The sequence below is a fragment of the Anabas testudineus genome, chromosome 19, assembly GCF_900324465.2.
Source record: "Anabas testudineus chromosome 19, fAnaTes1.2, whole genome shotgun sequence".
NCBI lineage: Eukaryota > Metazoa > Chordata > Actinopteri > Anabantiformes > Anabantidae > Anabas > Anabas testudineus.
The window spans coordinates 13,581,024-13,595,566 of NC_046628.1; the positions used below are offsets into that span (position 1 = coordinate 13,581,024).

Consider the following 14,543-nt stretch of genomic DNA (forward strand, 5'->3'; position numbering starts at 1 on the left):
GGGCAGGGAGAGGACGAATGAGCCACCCACGGCTGCATTCACCACGGAAAACCCCATGTAAATCTCTTTTTTGTGAGCATGTGTGTGCGTGAAACTTTAAATGTGTTATTTGAAAAGTGTAAAAGGTTCAAATTACCTCCAGATATATTTAAAATATCCTTAATTATGTTTAAAATTTGTGCATCCTCAAAGAGATGGGGAAAAGTATAAATAAAACAAATGCAGCTACAATGAAACTCAGGTTAATAGCAGGAGGTTTTCTGAGACTTCAGGGACAGACTGTGATCCTGTGTAATATTTACTCTGCAGATGTTTGAGGGCGAGCTTGCACAATCAATTTCCCTTCAATTCTCCAGTCGTCCAAACCTGAAACTCCCCGTTTTTTTCTGCATGCCTTTGAGAAACCATGGTGAGCTGGGTGTGTTTTGTTCTCTCTTATTACACAGATCAGTGTGTGTAACGTCCACTTAAATAGCAGGGGGAAGATGGAGAACAAGAGAAAGAACACAGAAAAGGAGAAGTGGGAAAAAAACATGTTGTGGCCATTTCCCTGCATTTTGTCTTAAGTATCTGCTGGATTTTTCCCCCTGCCTCTGTATCTAAGGAGTGTTTGGTGATTAGTATGCAGAAAGGAAGGTGATTTGCATAATTAAGTGCTACAGAGAAAAAGCAACAAAGTTTGTTAGTTTTACAACTGTGAGTTTAATAGTGTACAAAGAGTTATTCCTGCTCAGAATACTTTAAAAGTTAAATGATCATAGTTCAACACATCTGTTTCTTTTTGTTTTTCATTGTTTTTTTTAGACATGTATTTTTAAAAGGAATCCAAAGCAGAGACATATACAATTAAAGTGGTTAATAATCACAGTGGTAACAGTTAGTAACCTACACTTGGCACTGAAGAGTAGATTAATGTTGTACTACACTGTTAATTGTCACACTCATAGTATACAAAAGGCACAGAAGGCAAGCAATGCTGATCTCAAAAGGCTCAAGTTAATACAGAGAACATCAGAGACTCCAGTTAATCGGGACATTGAGAATGATTACTGATGACACACGAAGCATAGTGATATTTATCAAATTATTCTCCATAATAAGGCATAATGTTCTTATCTGAAAAGGTCATTTAATGTTATTTTTCCACGTACAAAATATAATATAAAAATACATTATAAATTTGTTACAGTTGTTACGACTGCATGATTTTTGTTTCTGTCTTATGTCAAGGCATCAGTTGGCTTGTGTGTATAAGTAAAACTGTACGAAACCCTCTGAAAAAGTGGACACACATGCAAAAATATATGTATGGACGACTTCATCTGCACCAAAACAATGAACCAAACAAAAAACATATAACATATAACACTGTTCTGTTGAGGTATCCGAACCTCACATCAACATTTCAGACCTTGTAGCTGGAGCTTCAATACTGCGCTGCACTTCCAATTCAAGTGAACCACTTCTTTTGGCACTAAACCCTGAACTGAGAAGAGTTATGGATGTAAATTATGACATAATTTCATGCTGGGCGTAAACCCACGCTGTCCTAGTAGGAGATATAGGTGTAACATTGTTCATTCGCTTTCAATAAATAAAGGCACTGTTGTTCAAGCTCATACAATACTGTAGTGTAAAGAAGGGAAAGGCATCATTGTGTAATTTAGATGATTTAGAAGTACAACCTTCCCTCTGTTTATGGTTCTATATGTACTGTACAGACGTGTAATTTGTGCTGTATATGCTGAATAAGTACCAAGATTCTTTACATTTTAAGAAACCCTTCTGTTATTTGTCCTCATTGAGCACCTGTTGCTTTCTACACTGGTATTTTACTTAACCAAACACATTTTTTTGTACCCATTGTTCATCTGTGCTTAGGAGAATCAGACAAACATGCTACCCTGCCATTTACAAAGATAAAGGCAGCACGAAATATTGCAATCTTTAAAAAAAAAAAGGGGGGGGGACATCATTGGTGTTACATTTAGAAAATAAAATACACACAACTGTTTTAACACCATATAATATTGTATTATAATGAAGAGTGTGGAAAAGATTCCCATGTTAGGTACGAGGTGCTCACTGAGGAAACCAACATATCTCTTTTATTTTAGTGTTTATGTCAATATATCAGTATGTTATTAATAGTGGTGTTATTATTGCATCACATAGACTGAGGGCAGCTCAAGGGGACAGTTTGGCACAGGTAAGGATTGGTTTGGGAGCCCTTTGCCAGTACGGGGCCCACCCCCACTCAAGTCAAATAACAAGTCATGTAGATTCATGGCAGCAACTGTGACAGACTGGGACTCTGACTCTCAGGCAGTTATAAACATTGTACTCAGACTGGCTTTGGAGTTTTGGAAGAAAGGCACGTTTGGTAACGTTTAGGTTAGGACTTGGCGATGGGCGGGGATCCTGAGGTTTATTCCCAAGATCGCTGTCGTCTGGTTGGTTGGTTAGACAGAAGCAGCCGGGCTGTTCCCAAAGTGCTGGTCTCTGGTTGGCTGAGCTGGGGGAGTGGCTGGGCCGTGGGCCAATGACACGCCAGCAGGCAGAGATGGGTGGGTCATCAGTGGGCGGAAAGGTCAGAAGGTCAAGGGGTCATGGGTTAGTTGCCGTGGCAGCTAGAGTTAGACAGACAGAGACGGACAGACGTGGAAAGGAAACAAAAAGGGCACATAAAAGGAGACATAAAAAGAAAAAAAGATAGAAGAGAGATTAGTGTCAGCTAGTGGCGTCAGGATGACAACAAGGCAGATCTACTGCAGTCACACAGCGTGAGGGACATTACATAAGGGCTGCAAAACACCTTCATGAGCCCCGTATACCCATCCACAAGGACCTACATCAACCACTGGGTGTTGACATAGGGCCTAAGGAACGGCTGGTTAGTGACGCTCACATGTGCTCATGAAGATGTTCGCAGGGTTACGTTTTAGGAGTTACCCCTCCTGCCGTGTGACTGCTGCTATAGTGACACTACTCATGCTCGCTGGGCTACGTCTAGCACAGACAGACAGCGAAACCATGAACAGAGACGGAGGCGGCATGGTTTCATGTGGGTGAGAGAGTGACCTTTATTTCCAAAAGGAAAGTGTCTTGGCCTCAGAAATACTTTCACTCACTGACAAGTAGAGCTATTGTTTAGCAGCAGGCAGAAGATCTTGGTGATTAACAGTTGTGATTAACTGATTATTGATTATGGTTTGATCTATCGGCTATGGAGTATTAGAAGAGCACCTAATGACTAGAGTAAGCAAAGAGGCACTTTAAGAGACAGCAATGAGAGGTTAAGAGATGGTGATTTTAGAGGGACTTAAGAAACAATTTAACAATAGACAGACTAACTACAAGAATTTAGAGGCTTTGGTTTTCTTTAGAGACTTTTTTTCAATAGTCATCTTTATTGCCTTTTAGTGTTTTTTGTCCATTGTGTACAACAAGAGCACCACTGCTCACACACACACACACATATACTGTAGCTAGCTAGTCCATTTCTATTGCATAAAACAGTCACGAGGCCTGTGAATCGAAAAGGTCGCCTCATCTTAAATACACAGAGCAAATCACTGCCTTCATTGCCACCATCGCGGTGACTAAAACAGTAGTAGCTACACACCTTGAATAAAGTTTGAAGTTTACATGTAGACACTTCATCTATAAAAAGCATACCGTAAAATCAAAAATAAAAATTTACAAGCTAAAAAACTAAAAACAAAACAAAACAAAAAAAAAAATACTACAAGTATTTCCAAGCGATCTTGTTCCATAAGCTTCATATAAGCACTTAAATCCTTAAAATCCCTATATACAAATTTATTTTGCAGCTAAATACATGGTAACAGCACCAATCTGGCTAGGAAATATATGAAAGATGTAAACAGCCCCAATGATAAAGTCCAGTGGGCGACTGATAAGACCACAAACAACAGTATTTCTTACAAAAGAGCTTGTAACACAGACTTCAGTAGTTATCACACGCTGTGTTTTAGTAGTAAAAGCCAAAGATCATATTGAACTCAATGACCTTCAGAATAAGACAATCACTGTTACTATAAGTGTCATAAAGTCATTGGGCACAACACAGGATTGGATGAATAATAAAAAATACATTTGTGGAAATCTGATGGAATGAAATTGGGTATAAATAAAACTTCCCACAGTATAGGTAGGGTCAAAAGTAGTAGTGAAGACATAAACAACAACATTAAAAAAACGTTTCTGAGAGATTACGCCAAATGCAGAGTCACAAGGACCGAGTCACATGAATGGAGCCATCCATTCTAATTAAGAGGGTGCTGGCCTGCCGTCCAGTTTATCTAACAGGAGAGCAAAGATAACCACTGCAGCTGTCACCCCTAGCATGGTTCCTCCCAATCTGCTCACTTATTTCACTTCCACTGCAACAAATACTGTTTCACATTTTACACCGAAGCTCCTTCGGCGTTTGACCTTTTCGTCTGATACAGTGATCTCTTATTTTTAGTCATGCTGTATTCCAGACACACGTAAACTGAAATTGGTCCATTGGTCTGCATGCATGCACACTAACACACACACTAACACACACACTAACACACACACATACGTACACATAAAGTGGCTGGTGAGCTAACTAACCTCTGTCTGTGGTCACTACCCTTTGGTAAGGATGGATTCTCTTGTCGTGGCGTCGTACCTTAGTGGTCATGGCACCTGCTAACAGCCATTGACATCGCCAAAACAGAACACAGAAGGTTACTCATCAGAAAGACATCAAACAGTCCACCCATGGCACCAACATCAGTGAAACCAGGAATTTACTAAGTGTTCGAGGCTGAGTATGGAAATAAGTAAAAACGTCTCGCTTCTAAGAGACAGATTCTTTTTTGTTGTTTTGTGGTCTCCTGTTCTCTAAAGAAAATATTAATCCAAACCACTAGTTTTTTTACTAAGCTTCACTAGTAGATTCAACATCAGCGGTAAGCAAAGTCACTCTATCGCTCTGTGATCAAATAAGCTTGAACATATATTAATTCACAAACAGCAGCGCTAAAATATCTACGGGTTCACTAAAATGTGTTAAAGTTACAAGCGGAAGCTGAATTATTAAAAAAAGGTAAATAGCTGTCACACCACATCACTAGTCTGCTAATACAAAGGGGAAATTAACAGGAAATGGACATTTGACTACAGAATGACCGTCAGGAAAACTGTCATCCTAAAGTATGAGCAAACTTTTGAGTGTTTGCTGTGTGGGACAAGTATGTAGGGGTGGGGTCTCTGCAAGCCAGTCCGTTTGTGTGCTAGGAAGGGTTGCTATCGCTTAGCCTTTGGTTGGGAAAGCCATACCTGCGAAAACACAGGAAGAAGGGACTGTTAGCCCAGCAATGAGCTTCAGCATGTAATTTGTAAATGCCGTGGATGTATTACAAGAGCTGGATACGGCCAATTTTTTACCAGTGTCAAACAGCAGTGCGATAAAAAGGCCTCGAGTTCTGCTATGTATCATGATTTGTGTCAGTCAATGCGATTCCTAATGTGTGATATTCCTCTTTCTCACTGAGTCACTCATCTACCTGCAAGTTGGGATGTTATACTCAGTGGGAAGAAGGAACGAGACGGAGTAAGATCAACGCAGTGCCTCTTGGTATGTTTGCGTCTCTGGCTGGACTTAGTTTTATCAATTAAAGTTGTGTGTGTGAGCCAGTTGTTAGACTTGTGCTGATATTAAATGATATTAATATAATAAAACATGTCTAAGAAGTGACAGGAAACTAGTTACTGCTTTGTGCTTTCTGAAGTTACTGATTCAATAATTGTAGAACTATCGAAGAGAGAAAGGAAGCAAACATTTTGTTGGTGACAGTATCCAGTTCTCATAATACATCCATTGACTACATATGAAAGTGATGACATTTCAAATTTATGTACCTAATACTCCGGTTGAGTCAATGGGGTATTCCAATATGGAGGGCGTGAGTGTGTAGGGGTACTCATAGGGCGTGTAGATTATTCCAGATTCGGGCCCTTGCTGCACCAGCGCCGGGTGCGGATTGGCTCCTGGTACAAGGGTGGAGCTCTGGATCTGACGGATCAGAGGCATGATGGTCGGTGTGGTGACGGGTGCAGGATTGCGCAGGGTGGGAGGCAGGACGGGCGTTGGGCCTGTGATGATCCGGGGGGCCTGAGGAGTCGCTAGCGGGAAGGCAGCAGTGGCTGTGCAACACACAAACATACAATAATGAAAGTATGTGCACACCCACATGCGAGCAGAGACAAAGCGCACACACACACACAATAGACAGGGAAGAAGAAGAGAGGACAAACAGTCTATTTAACAGGAGAAACAGAGGCATTGTTCATATATACAGTGGACTCCTGTACCGAGACCCCTCCTTTGTCACCCACCAACCCTCCTCCACGTGTTAACTATGATGTCATCCTTACGCGTCTTGACATTGGCGTCTCTGTAGGTCCCGTTGAGGATGGCGAGCTCCATCAACTGCATTTTCTTCAGGTTGTCCTCCCCCTCAGCCTTTACCAACACATGCAAGGACAGAGGCACAATCAGCAACTTATTCTATAATACAGTCATTTGAGAATCAGATGAATTAACGTGTGTGAGTCTGAAAATCTCACAGTTGCAAACTGTTTTTTTTATATTGTTTGTAACAGAGCTGATCAGACACTGAACACAGCCACTCCACCACACAGGATATATTCAGTGTCAAACATGTTAGCTTCTTAGCTCCAGTTACAGCTTGTTGAAAAGCTTGACTGATTTACAGTCGGGAAGCAAGGTCGGCTGGGTTAAACTAACACATATCATTAACTTGCCTGCCACACAAACACATGCACCAACACAGATTAACAGGTGTTCAGCTCTTGATTGCCTATATACGTCCTTTAACATTTAGCTGTGATTGAAGCGGGACGTGACGGCTGATTGCAGCAATAGAAATCCCCCTGCTGGTCCTTTCAGTCTGTCTCTGTTGTTGCAAATAATGCTGAGGGGAAAAAAAAGGAAGGAGCCTTGCGATTTGTATGCCAAACAGGATAAATTAAAGAGTGTGTGCCCCTGTGTCTATATACCCACGTCTGTGCAATGTTCTAGTACATTTCTTATTTGTCGTCTTGTTTTGATGTACGACTGTGTGTCAGTAGTGGGAAGTAGGTGGGCCGGAGAATGTGAGAAATGTTGAGGAGTGCAATCAAAATGTCCTCTTGTGTGGACAACAGGGAGAAAGAGGAATACTGTAGCCAGTAGTTGGGAATGAAGTGAGTTGTGAACGAGTGAAAGGAGTGATGGAGTGGGGAGAACGAGTGAACAGACTCTCCATTCATTCCCTCAGCCTTTCAAACAACCCGGCGTTACCATGGAAACCCCTTTATGCGTGTTCCCTAATTACCCTAACCCCTTACACATACACTCTCATCCACACACAAACACACACACACAAAACACAAAAAGACACAAAGACACACACTTTTTGGACTGACAATCCCCTTCCCCCTTCCCTGCATGCCAACACACTGAACCCTCATCCAGTCACACACTGTTTTTCCATCTTCGGTCCATAATATTTGACGCTAAGGGGTTCGGGATGGATACTCACAGCGGGCACGAGAAGTTTCTTGACCTCGTTGATGGCCCGCTGAAGTTTGATCTTAGCTCGGTTGTGTGTGTCCTCCACTGTGATCAGGACATGCAGGTCCTCGCTGAGGTGCTCCCAGTTGGGCTTCCCTCGGTTCATCTCCTCCTGCAACACAAAACCGTTTTGAAAGCTCAGTTTGAATACAGCCCACAAGCTCGGTCCACTGCTGCAGGCTGGGAACAGAATTTCACTTCTTCTCTTGTTTGGCTCCATTTTTGGATCAGTCTCAAACTACGGACAAAACTCAAGGTCGCATCCTCAACTTTGGAGGCATTATCAAACTCATGAAGCAACCGTGTTGCCTTTAGGTGCTCACACAAGTTTAGTGTCGCATTTTTTTAAAAGTGCTGCACTGTCATCATCTCCCCCGTTCATAAGTCTTCTCCAAAATGCCACACCGTTCTTTTTTTCATCTTTCTTTCTCTGAAACCTTTATCACAACTAGTGCCAACATGTCAGATAATTGATATTCAGATGTTGATGCAGTGATGCTCATTTATCAAAACATATCAGGGTCTCATTGTTGATGAACGGATGCATTCAGATTTATCCAGTAGGCGTGAAGCTGAAGCCTAGAGACAGTTAGCAAGGTCACAAATTAACATATGTTGTGAACTAGTTGTGGTTTTACGAGGGTTAAGCCATTATTAGGCTTCTTCACAACCATTTATGTAAAGTGTGACAATTCACACCCACTTTATAGCGTCGATGCACAGATGTGTGGAGGTGAGAAAGCAAGAAGGGTATGAATTCCTCCCTCGATAGCTCTTTTCTCATTGCAAAACTATTTTTATGTCACTTTTCACGACAACAAGCGAGTGCAAGACTATCAGAGGACTTTACCAATGTCACGTCTGCGACTTCACTACGACAGCTGCCTTCTAGTGTGGACTTTGAGAACAACAATTTTTAATTGTCAGCGTGTGGTTTTAGCATGTTTAATGTGTGTTACAACTATTTCTTGGCTCGGGTTAGCTGTTGAAACCAAGCTACGCTAACCAACGTGTGTAATTACATGGGTAATTAATGTGTAATTGCCAAAACTATTCCTTAAAGTACATCTTTGCATGTTTCGGTTAAATTTTATAGCGTGAAATATCAAATATGCAAAAATTGTAGTGTAGCCCCGAGTTAAAGGTGAAACTATGAATCCCTCTCCCTCAGCGTGGTGTGCAGGGAGGTTGTATCCTCTGTGGATGTTTTGTCAAGTGAGATGTATCATTTTGAAGTGCACTAAAAGTCAACATCTTTCTCTCTTCTCCCCCTTCTGCCTCCCACTGTGTCTGTGTTTTCCTTCCTCTCTGTCTCTGTGTGTGTCTCTCTCTCTCTCCCTGTGAGGGAGTGTGGGGTAGGGAATGTTCTGGACAGAGGAGGGGGGCTGGTGGAGGAATGCTGGACTTGCTCCACCTGCCGTTTGGAAAGCTTGAGCCGACTCCGTCCAACTGCAGACACCAGGGGAGAGGAAGGGAGGACAGATGGACTGAACACCAGGACAGGGGAGAAAACCAAAAACTCAATGTGGGGGAGGGATAGATGGATAGATGTTCCACTCTTTATGCAAAGCTGAGCTACCTGCATCTAATTCAGAGCATCTAATCCTGTGTGTGAAGAGCCGAAAAGAAAGCTGACTTGACCAGACATTAAGAAGGTTCCCATGAGTGTGATTCTCGGTGCGTGTACCTTCTTCTTGTCTCGCATGGAGCCCTTTCCTCGCACCATAATCTTGCAGCCGGTCTCTGCCTCCAGCTGTTTGGCTGTTAGTCCACGTGGGCCCAGGATCCTCCCTACAAAGTTGAACTGCACAAAAAGAGCAAAACACACTGCTAAAAAAACAAAATACAAGCAAACACAGATTGTGCCTTTGAGGTTTGTGCATCTGTGATGTGTCTGCGTTACTAAGAGAGACAAAAATAGCTCATTATATGGGTGCTGGCTGGTGCTGGTGGCATTACAGGACAGCGCCGTTCTGCTAACCTTATCTGTCACTACGACCGGGTGATTAAGTAGACAGCTGCCCCTTTGACTATGTGTGCATTTGTGTGTGCGTATTTGCTACTATCTCTCTGTCTCTTTGCTCCTCACATGACATTTGTTCAGCCGCATCCTCCTGTTTTTAACTCCAAATAACGTTTAACCTAATGTTCACTTCTGTGAAGACTTGCAACACATTCACTCAGGCCTCCACGATGACCCTTGACTCTCAGCAACACAAAATCAGATAGTAGAGACACTCTCTAAATTTAAACTTGATCTCAACAGTTTTCCAGTGTAGTCCTACTTGTGGGTGTGTGTATGTGTGTGTGTGTCTTGTTAGTCTCCTGTCATGTGAGTGAGGACAGCCTGTCATTGTATTCTCTGATTGGTGAGCTGATGCATGAAGAAAATCATGTGAGCCATTCAATTTGTATCAGTGCAACTTATATTAAAGTGGATAACTGTACTTGTAGCAGGGATATACTGCATGGGAAAGGCTCAGCACTGCTGTGTTCTTATATTTGGGGTAAAAACCTAATCCACCTTTTGAGCTCTTCTAAATATTTATAGTGTAAACCTAAGGCTGAAAATGGTCATAGTGAGGCAGAATATCGCATTTTAAAACAAAACTGAATTTCAATCATGAAAAACATTAGTATAAATAATAATAACCCATTGTTATCCTATTGAAAACACTGGACAAGAACCATTATTGATCCATTTTAAGTCTAGATTACATCATGGGGTGTGAGCACAGATGATCTCAGAATGAAATCAGAGTTTAGACCATATGTAAAGCAAAAGGTCCCTGTGATTAAAGGGAACGCTGACTTTACCCGCTGCCTCTCGGTGAAGAAGAGATAAAGTGACAACAGTGAAAAGTAAACAGAGGCTCTTCAAAAAGGGCCAAAGGTCAGGGATTTGTGCACTCACGTCGGGGTACTCTTTGACAGGCACATAGAGTTTCTCCTGCAGCTGAGCCACCGGGCCGACGGCTTCAGGAAGTTCCTCCATATCCCGCCCGTTGAACATGCCGCCGTTCACCGTGTCGTTGTACATGTCCTTGCGTACCCTGCCGATTTCTTGGAACACAGAGGATGACAGAGATAAAAAAAAAAGTGGGAGTTAAACAGAGTAAAGTGAACAGTAGACACCCATGAAAAAGCCCATGGGGGACAACAGGTTTCACATTTCTTCAGAGCGTCCGCTTCTTAGGTCGATGACTCACTGTCACCAGAATTACAGGAGGCTCTGAGTGTGACAGCAGACAGACAGGCAGAAAGACACTCACAATGTTGAATCTAACCACTCACTGTTTTGCAATGAGGCCACCACTGTTGACTACCATTTTGTCTATTTTCATTTCTTTCCCCAGCACTCTTTAACCCCCACATACACTGTGTAAATAATGTGAAGGGGAAACATACATGTTAGCAGGGGTCACACTGACATCTTCTACCTGCCAGGGTTCATGAAGTTTTGCTGCAGGGGCAGTTATTCACAACCTCCTAGAAAAGATACTGAAAATAAAGCACTAGTGTTTTTAGTTAGGATTCATTATCTCTGAAGAAATGGTGAAAGTGCGTTATTTTCCAAAATGCATTAAAATGTCTTGTTGGTCTGACTAACAGTTCTAAAACCCAAGAATACTCAGTTTAGTGATGGAGAAAAGCATAAAATTCTCACACTGGAGAAGCTGCGTTTATTAATTTTCTTGATCGATTAAATGATTAATCGACTAATTTCTGCAGCTCTAGAAAGCAGAGAAATATAGTAAACTGTATTAAACTAATTAGGAGTATTGACTAGAATTTGCTATACATTTTAATTAAAAACAAACTTAATCAACTCATTTTAAAAGGTCAAATTTATGGCTTAGGTTTGGTGCAGAAGCAGCAATATAAATGAGACTATGCTTGTCTGACTGTCTGTTTGTTTAGGGTTGTCTGGATGACCGATGCAAGCCACTGATGCCTTTGTAATGACACGCTAGCACAATAATAACTGACTACTGCACCACACAAACATATACACACACACAGACCCCCAGTTTGAACTCTCACACACACACACACACACACACACACACACTGCAGAATAACTCCCTTGAAGCACAAATATCATCTGACCTAAGCAGGCTGACAGGCATGTCTACAAGCTCTGAGAGTGATAAGTCTGACCATAATAACTACAGTAGGACGCTATAATTACAGCCACAGGCACAGTGACAGCGATGATCCTCTAATAACCTATTCTGACCTGGTACAGAACAAAAATGACAATTAAAAAAATACACACACACAAACACAAACACACACACAGAAAAAAAAAAAGCACAGACAAGAAAAACCTTTGGTCACACTTAAGTTAAAACTGGGAGCAACTTGCTGGCGTAAAATGAGAAGTGAAACAAGAACAAGCGAGTGGAAGGAGAGAAAGATAACGGGGGGGAGCAGCAGGCCTTATCTTAGCACTTCAACTTGTCATATGTTTATATATAGACTGAACAGGACTTCAGTGTTTCCAAATATGCCACAAACATGCACCTTGACGATGTGTCTGTCTTATTATGTGTGCCAAACTTTTTGTTTTTTTTAGTACAAAGCTCTTGCAACTCAGTCCACATAACTCAGGCAGAAGATACAGCCAGGCTGAAAATGGGCGAGGTACAATGCCTTTCATTCTGATGGTGGCTGTCAAGATATCATGTGTGAGGGATGAATACACTCGGCTGTCAGTCTTCAAAGTGAAAATAACTAGAGATGTTAATTTGACCTATTTGTCAGGCCGTGGAGGTCGTCTGTCTGTTGTGAGCGCAGCCTTGCTGCGTCATGAGACTTGTCACATAGAACCAAGTTGGGACCTTGGTTATCCTGATGTGCAGCAACAGTAGCAACAACAGGCCTTGGGCAGCTTGTTAGAAAATGACATTCAAAAGGGCACATGAGTGAAAATGGAGTAAAGTAACAAATGATGTCCCATTGCAAAGCTGTAACACCTTTTTGTTGCTTCACATTTCCGAACAGCTTGGAGAAATGTTAGACATCAACATGTGAGTGATCTGTTGTACACGCTCGTGTCTTTGGGGCCTGTAAGCAGCCTCAAATCAAATATTTTACACATGCTCTCGTTCCTGCTCAGGGATGGGCTGCAGCATTCACATAAGCCTGCGCATTAGGTCACTGGGAAAGATTAACAACTGTCTGTTTGTTCCCATCACCAACTGACTGGCTCTGTGTGTGTGTGTGTGTGTGTGTGTGTGTGTGTGAGGGAGAGACAGAGTGCTCATCTGCTGCTCTCAACAAATTAAAAGTGTGATTTAAGGCCAAGTATATCCTATCTACACGTCTAGTTTTATAGCATCTTTTAATTCAGGGTCAGAGTGATGAATCACTAATCTTTAGCATCTTTCAGTGTTGCATGGGGATGATATGAGCGTCTCGTTTCCCAGGAACCAGAGAGGAATCCCTGCACTTCATGACTGTTCAAACTCAAAGAGATGTGGACTAGTTTGTTCTGCAGTGGCCAAGTGATTAAAGTTTGCACGGAGATGACAAAATCCTCAAACAGAAGCTGATTTACCTTCATCCAACAGCCGCTCCAGATGCGTAAAGATGCCGCTGAAGTTGGGCAGGGAGCTCATCACCTTTCTGTCGTTCATCAGCTGCATTAGATAGTCCGGGTTGGACTTGGGTCTCTCCTTCACCTCTGTCTCCCCGACCATGGCTTTTGATTCTACAATAAAGTGACTTAGCTGAGGAAAAACTTAAAGGGGGATGAAAGAAAACACACGTCCCGAAAAGCGAAGCGAGGAGCCCTCGGGGTTTCCACCGGCCTCGACTCGCTGACCGGATGAAACTCAAATCTCAGCTCCGGTCTTTCGCCTGTGGGGTCTACCTGCTTCCAAACTGTCCCTCCGCTGTCCGAGTCTGTCCAGACTTTGAAAAGTTCCTACTTGCGGGGAGTTTGGCTCTGTTCGACACTTCAGGCGACACTTTTACCGACTCCGCGCACTTCTCCAGCGGCTACAGATCTACCATCAGCTTGGCACATCCGCCCCGGATCCTCCGCTTGTGTCCCGTGTGTCGGTATTCTGCAGAGGGGATCTACTCCCTATCATATGATTACAGTACGGCAGCAGCACGAGTGGGCTGTCGGGGGCGCGCCGCGCATAGCCGCCGTCAGAGGGGAGGAGGCTCGAGCACTCCGCAGCCCCTCAGAGCCCCCGCCTAGTGTCTCTCTCTCTCACACGCACACGCACCGCACACCCGCAACATAACAGCACAACAGCTTTGTAAAGGTATGCACACCTGTTCTGTCCATCACCTGTCTTGTTGAGTGCGTGTGTGCGCGCGTACGTGTGTGTGCGCCTGCAGGTGGCATCCAGGCTGTGGAGGGACAGAGGGATGGAGCCCCCGAAGTCTGGCTCATCCACATCTTTAGTGAAGCTGCAGCAGCGAACTGGTGCAGGACCACAGCTCCCAGTAAACACCAGCTGTGGATCTGCGATCAATGAGAAACTCTAATGGCCAATTATACTTAAAGTCTGTGTAATTAACATGGTGCTGTATCTGCTGCAGCACAGTCCACTTTGAATTCTGACCTCCCAAATCATTGTGTGTAAAGTGAACAAAATAAATACAGTTAACTGCAGTAAATAGCAGCATCCACTGTGTCATACATAATAACAAGGACGAGGCACCATGAGGCCCCTCAAAGTGATTAGAGCACTGATGGCATCAAGTGCTTTAAGTGCTATTTAGAGGAAATCTTCTCTACACTTAATTTGACAGAAACTAATGCAGCAATCACTGATTATCAGTGGTGTAGGGAGGGACAGGCCTGGGGGTCAAGAGGGTCGTAGGTCTCTATGTTACAGTATGAAGTGACTATTAATATCATGCAACATTATCTCAAAAGGAGCAG

General features: G+C 42.9%; 1 protein-coding gene across 5 annotated transcripts; it reads right to left on the reverse strand.

Moving 5' to 3' along the window:
- Positions 1-537: 537 nt before the first annotated feature.
- On the reverse strand, positions 538-13,341 carry qki2 (QKI, KH domain containing, RNA binding 2). Of its 5 annotated transcripts, none has more exons than XM_026351427.1 (9): positions 13,200-13,341; positions 10,551-10,699; positions 9,324-9,440; positions 7,605-7,748; positions 6,436-6,523; positions 5,920-6,204; positions 5,338-5,361; positions 4,627-4,701; positions 538-2,630 (listed from the first exon to the last, which is right to left on the reverse strand). In XM_026351427.1, exons 1-9 carry the CDS (start codon positions 13,339-13,341, stop codon positions 2,608-2,610), a joined length of 1,047 nt encoding a protein of 348 aa, XP_026207212.1. In that variant the 3' UTR covers positions 538-2,607. The 5 variants fall into 5 exon arrangements, with proteins under 5 accessions (XP_026207212.1, XP_026207211.1, XP_026207214.1 ...); XM_026351426.1 differs by having other exon boundaries at positions 4,627-4,704; XM_026351429.1 differs by lacking the exon at positions 5,338-5,361 and having other exon boundaries at positions 544-2,630.
- Positions 13,342-14,543: the final 1,202 nt, after the last annotated feature.

Excerpts from the sequence above, each read along its gene's own strand:
- qki2 (XM_026351426.1), bottom strand. The coding sequence starts at position 13,341 with ATGGTCGGGGAGACAGAGGTGAAGGAGAGACCCAAGTCCAACCCGGAC. Across the intron at positions 10,700-13,199 it reads GGAGCGGCTGTTGGATGAAG|AAATCGGCAGGGTACGCAAG; the intron begins GTAAATCAGCTT and ends CTGTGTTCCAAG. Across the intron at positions 9,441-10,550 it reads CTGTCAAAGAGTACCCCGAC|TTCAACTTTGTAGGGAGGAT; the intron begins GTGAGTGCACAA and ends CTTTTTGTGCAG.